This window comes from Microtus ochrogaster, linkage group LG2, assembly GCF_000317375.1.
Source record: "Microtus ochrogaster isolate Prairie Vole_2 linkage group LG2, MicOch1.0, whole genome shotgun sequence".
NCBI lineage: Eukaryota > Metazoa > Chordata > Mammalia > Rodentia > Cricetidae > Microtus > Microtus ochrogaster.
In genome coordinates, this window is record NC_022028.1 from 47,701,806 (window position 1) to 47,707,954 (window position 6,149).

Consider the following 6,149-nt stretch of genomic DNA (forward strand, 5'->3'; position numbering starts at 1 on the left):
GCAGCATGAGGGCTGGCAGCTAGACTGCTGGCAGCATGAGGAGGATCCAGAGCAGATGGGTGTACAGCAGACAGGCTTGCAGCAAAGGGTCACACAAGGTGAGGAGGTGCAGCATGAGGGCTGGCAGCTAGACTGCTGGCAGCATGAGGGTGTGCAGCAGCTGCTGCAGGCAGATTGGCAGCAGGGGCTGGACCCACAATTCACTGGGGTGCAGATGAGGGTCAGGCAGGGGGATGGGGCACAGCAGCTGGGGACACAGCAGCTTTGGATACAGCAGCTAGGCTGGCAGCAGCTGGACTGGCAACAGCTGGGGACACAGCAGATGGGCTGGCAGCAGCTGGACTGGCAGCAGCTGGGGGCACAGCAGCTAGGCTCACAGCAGCTCTCTGGGCAGTCATCCACCTGCCAGGAGGAGTCAGTACAAGAATCACAGGAACCGGGCAGGCAGACCCGGCTGTCGTAGCTCAGGTCGCTGGAGCAGACGGACATGGTGGAGGTGGCCATGGCGGGCAGGTCTGGTAAGAGCTGTGTGAGTGTGTGAGTGTGTGAGTGTGAGTGTGTATGTGTGTGAGGGGCTGCTCTTGGCTTTTATAGCACTCTGGGCTGGTGTTGTCCAGGTGAGGAACTTCTCGGGCTTCCCTTCCTGCTTACTGGTTGGCTGGAGCCCCCTCATTAGCGGTGGTCATCGGAGGTGTGCACGCCTCACCTGTGTTTGTGTTTGTTTTGACTCAGCTGAAGGCCTGGGAAACATTTGAAGCCACTTCTCCTGAGAGGTTTTGGAGGTGAGCAGGGCTCCATGGCAACAGGGTCTGGGGTTGTCATCCTATGCCTGAGTGACTGGGACCTATCATTATTGTTGTTGTTTTAAACATTTTTAAACATAGGCAAAATAAAAACATACATATCTTACATAATACAACTCACCCGGGGGCTTAATGACAGCTCCCCTACCTTCTCCAAATGTTAGCAAGATGCAAGTCGTACACAACACAGTTGACTCAGGGGCTTGTTGACAGGAGACTGTGTGTGTGTTGTGAAGGAGACTGTGCTCCGGCAGGGTGGCATCTTCTCTATGCAGTGCCTGGTCCTCCTTCTGAGACTCTCAGCATTTCCAGGGATACGCCGAGCTTTTTGTGTTTTTGTTTTGCTGTGGTTCCAAGACCAGAGACTCCACATCCTGCAGTGGCCACAGTTCAGAAACTCCTGGCCTGCCCACCCGTGCCAGGATAGTCTGGCTGGGTATAGAATTCTGAGCTTGGAACTGGGTGGTGGTGGCACATGCCTTTAATCCCAGCACTCGGGAGGGGGAGGCAGAGGCAGGTGGAACTCTGTGAGTTCAAGGCCAGCCTGGTCTACAAGAGTGAGTTTCAGGACAGTCAGGGCTACACAAAGAAACCCTGTCTCAAAAATCAAAATAACCAGTCAAACAAACAGAAAGTCTGGGTTTGGCCCAGTGTTCCTCCAAGCCCAGGTAACAATGCCTGTTATCGTGGTGCCCGTGTCCTTGAGCAGAGACACCTAGAGTTCCCTGACTTTCAACTTCTGTTGTTTTCTTTCTTCCTTCTTATTCTAGGATGCCAATATCTATTTCCAGGCTGTGTGTTGCTTTGCTGTGTGTTGAGGCTTGCAGTGTGACATCTCATCTCGGGATTATCCTAAAACCCATTTCTCCTTTTCCGGCTTTCCCTTTGGCGACTCTGGACACCATCCCTTCTGGTGTGAGTCTTCAGTGTGTCTTGATCCTCCCATTTTCCTCATCTTTATCCTTCATACTCTTTTCAAGATCATCCTGGTTTTATTTCCACGTACTTTTTGCCACTGGAGTCTGTTCATCCTTATGCTGAGTTACCAATGTTTAATGTCTTAGAGCCATTTTCTCTTCAATTTCACAGAGGCGTGGTTTTGTCTTGGAATGCAAATGTAATGTCCCCGTGACTCCAGCAAGTCCGCTTGAGTTTCCAAGCTCTCTCTCCTCTGGTCCCCAGACTGCTAGACCCCACCCAGGATGTGTTCATCAGTTTCCAGATTGGACCACACTAGGCCATTTAATGTTTGTGCTTTGGGTCTATCCATTGTGAGCTGACAGTGTAGACTTTGAACGGTGGAGAGATGGGGCTGTGTGTGCCTGGGTTATTTCACTGTGTGGAGTGTCCTCCAGATTCCCCTGTTGTCACCAATGCTGGGATCTCCTTCTTGTTAAAGACTGAGCCCATTCGTCTGATGCTCCACCACTTGGCTGTGGTGGCTGAGGGGGTGTGTGTGGGTTTGGGTATAGGTGTCTCCTCCACGTGTCCATGGATAGACCTGAAGTTTTTAAAGAGTGTCCACAGTGGCTGGTACAATGGAAAATACTGACATTTACTGAGTCTCTTACCTTCTATCATGTTCTCTCCATCTGTCCCTTTGTCCCTCTGTCTGTCCCTCTGCCTGCTTCTCCCCTCTGATTTTAGCACCAGGGATCCAGCAGTCTTACTAGATCAATTCAGAAACCCCATGGCTTCACTCCAGCCCCAGAATGTTGTAAATGTTGTGGTAAAGGTCTTCCTTTAGAACCACCTGAGCCCATGTCTGAAGAATCAGACCAAAATCTTCATTGTGTGAGTCCCATGCTGTCCTGGTGTACCTAACACTAAAACCTCCCCAACCCATGCACTCACTCTTGATCCCATTTGATGTGTTTATTACATTATATTTGCCTCTAAAGTTTCCTCGGTCCATTTAGAAGACCAGCTAGATTAGCTCACTGTTATTTATTTATGTATTATTTTGGGGTTGGGAGCATCAGGGTCTCTATAGTCCAGGCTGGCCTCTCTTATCACTGCCTCCACTTGAATTCCTTCCTCCTTCAAAATTTGTTTTTAGAGTGTCTGCGCGGCTCCTTGAGTTAGCGCTTTCATTCCGCAGCTTCTCTGGTGTGGTTTGGTGTTGCGATTGTCTGTGCCCTTCCTTCCACCTGTGGCGCTTGCTGTTCCCAGCAATGTAAGCTTCTGGCAGTCTGTGCGATCCGGTTCAGCTTTATCCCCCTCCTGCTTAAGGGGCTGTGTTCATGTAGCATCTCACTGTGAGGGTTGACCTCGAACTCTCCCATCCCGGCTCCCCAAGACTGGGGTTTCGGGTGAGGGCTACCCCACCAGCCACTCTTTATGAAATAAAATTGGGCACCAAATGTAGGTGCATTAAAGAGTTCCACAATAACCTGGAATGAAGTTTATTTATTTGGGGACCAAAATCACATACGGGTAGTGGCTAGCAATATGCAGTCCGCTGTGTCCACTGGAAGCTGGGAACCAAACCCAGCAGAAAAAGGCTTTTCATCTGTTCTTTTAGTACCTCTGACCATGCCCCAAATGGGCTGGTATCTAAAAGGCTATTGGCTGACAGAGTTCCCTTAACACATGTGGTCACTGCCAGGTAGACAGAGGTACTGTGACTTCAATGAGTCATGTCTGCTCTCTCCTGTAGATTAATGTCTGAGGCCCCCATGGTAGAACTGGGCATCCAATAGCTGTGCAGAGAGGGCTGGCTGGCCTTCCTTCTATGGGGTGACTGGGCATTCCCTCAGGTTGCTGGGAGCGGGAGGGGTGGGGGCTGTACCTGCAACGTTTTCTTTTTGAGACAATAGCTCCCGTAGCCCAGGCTGGCCTCACTATATAGCCAAGGTTTGCCACAAACTCCTGATCCTTTTGCTGCTACATCCCAGAAGTGTGTCAGTGCCTTGGGCTTGTGACTGGATTGCTCTTCTGGTGACCCCACCTCTTTCTAGACCCTTGTACCACTTCTGTGGCCAGGCCCCATCTCCACAGCACCATGAGACTGTCCTCAGCTCCGGCCTCACACATCCCTTCAACTTCAGGAAGCTTCTCATCTTACAGGCTGAGTGTTCCCGTCCATTCCCAGCTGCCATCCCTAATTCCTGATTCTGGCTCCTGCCTTCCCCACCTGGGTTTCCAGCTGTCCCGATCTGCATCTCAGCAGCAACCTCCCGCATGCGCCCTGCACGTCAGCTGCATGGCACCCTCCGTCCGCCATGCACCCTGTTGGCAAGACCCCCACCTACAGACCTCCAGGTGTCTTCCCCCTCCCTCATACCTTTCCCCTTCTCCCTGCCCATCTTTATTCTCCAGGATGAAAACCTGCTCTTGGTCCACGACCCCCTGTGTCTACCTGTTTCTCTTTCCAGAGTCTGAAAACTAGAAAATGAAAAATTGCAGAAATAAACAATGAAGGCTTTTAATATTATTTTGATTATGGCACATTGTTGTAGCTGTTCATGTTTATACACAGTTAATCGTCTGTGTCTAGCTTCCTTGGAGGTGGCTGGGGGGCTGGAGGACCCTCAGGCTGGTGCTCAACCCTGTCCAAGGCTTCAGGTACCTGCTGTCCTGGCTCTAATATTTCCCTGGGCTGCTTGTTGCCATCTGATTGGCTGTGCTTCTTTCTGCTCTGACTATGGCCAAGTCTCTCACTGGCAATAGGTGTGTGGCAAGGGTCCCAGTCACTTGGTCACTCTTCTGAAGTTACCCCATTATAGGAGACTCAGTGGGAGGTGGCTTGTCTGTTCCTTGCTGGGCTAGGGGCAACATCCTTCTTGGTTGCTCTTCTTCAGAATAGGCACAGCAAGCCGAAGATCCCAGGTACCCACAGCCATCCTTCGTGCCCTGAACCTGGCTTTGCTGCCCTGTTTCCATCAGGCTCAACTTCAGGTTAACCCTCAGCTGGAAGGGTCTGTGGCCATGGGCTCTATGCTCTCAGACAATGCCCTAGTTAAGGTGAAGAGACAGGGCTATCAGCACTGGGACCTAATGATGGCCTGTGGCTCCTACTAGGTAGTTTTCCTGGGAAGTGGTTAGGGTACCATGGAGCCAAGGCTTGAAGGACAGGACCAAAGGTGTCATAGCGTCCCCACAGCAGGTGGCTTGTCGTCTTGCCCACCCCAGACTCCTTGACCCTGTCTGTCATTCCCCGACCCACCTCTGACACCTACTTCATGGTTTGGGTACAGAATGTCACCACAAGTTCACGTGTTGAACTCCACAACGCTGTTTGGGGAGGTGGACCAAACATTAGGTAGCTGGCCTTATTGGAGGAAGTAGGCCATTGGGGGTTGGCCTTTCTAGGTTCTTCCCGCCCCTCCTCCTTTCTGTTTCCTGTCAGCCATGAGGGGAGCGGTCTTGGCTCCATGCTTGGGTTGTATGGTGTTCTGTCTTATCGCAGACTCAGAATATCTTAGGGCGAGAGCTGGACCTTTTGAAGCCATGAGTCAAGAGTCCTTACCCCTTAGCAATCTATGCCTGGTATTTGTCTCAGCAATGAGCAACACCATTGGCTGCATCACACACTCCATCTGCCATGCACCCTGTTGGCCTGTGTGTCTGCTGTCTTTTTCTGGAAGTCCCTGGTCTTCATACTCCACACATGGCCTCATGTCATCTCATCAAGCACGAGCTTCCGAGGTGAACCGACTGGTTGGCTCCTTTACAGCTGTGTGATGGACAGCCCACACACATTGATCCACTCTGCTGCAGACGGATATTTGAATAATTTCCTGTCATCTGTTAGGGGCTGAGTGGACACTGCTCTAGATGGACGGATGTTCTCGTTTCCCGCGGGATGATGCCTGGGGCTGGGATGGCAGAGTTCCAGGCTCACCCTGTCATTAACAACTCTGGAAGGAAAGAACCTCATAGCAGACAGGGGACACTTCCTGGCTGTCACTCCAAGAGTCACTAGACAGGGGAGGCCCTGCGTTTTGGATGTCAGCCTGCAGAGGTGGGAGCAGCAATCAGAGGTGACAGAGAGTCCCCTCCTGTCCTGCTTCTGTACCAGCCCCATGGCCATCCGAGCACCAAAGAGGGACAGACATATGTTGGGGGGTGTCCCCCAGTGAAGTTGAGCCTTACCTGTTGGCCACTCAACACCCACAGCAGGATGTATCTATCATGGCCTTTTTGGGACCTCTTATCTATGGCCACATGAATTCGCACCCCCAGGAAAGTGGAGAGGCTGTGTTATTTGGTGTCTGGTGCTGGGATGTCCCTGGTGGTTATCTCAGGTGGTCTTCTGAGTGAGGGAAGGGAGGTGGCTCCCTGAACACAGGTGGCCTGTGGGTGAGGACCTGGGACTGGTGGCACAGCTGGTGGGGATGGTAG

The 6,149-nt window shown here is 51.8% G+C and overlaps 2 protein-coding genes across 2 annotated transcripts in view; one reads left to right on the forward strand and one right to left on the reverse strand.

The window, feature by feature from the left end:
* LOC101999359 (keratin-associated protein 10-12-like) overlaps nucleotides 1-504 on the reverse strand; it is a 40,519-nt gene extending 40,015 nt beyond the window's left edge. The window contains exons 1-2 of the mRNA XM_026785724.1: nucleotides 344-504; nucleotides 94-247 (exon numbers count right to left, since the gene is read on the reverse strand). Of these exons, the coding sequence (XP_026641525.1) occupies nucleotides 94-247; nucleotides 344-504 (315 nt within the window). The remainder of the gene's footprint in view (nucleotides 1-93; nucleotides 248-343) is intronic.
* The window catches only part of Tspear (thrombospondin type laminin G domain and EAR repeats), a 155,505-nt gene that overhangs the window by 49,581 nt on the left and 99,775 nt on the right, over nucleotides 1-6,149 (forward strand). The window lies entirely within an intron of this gene.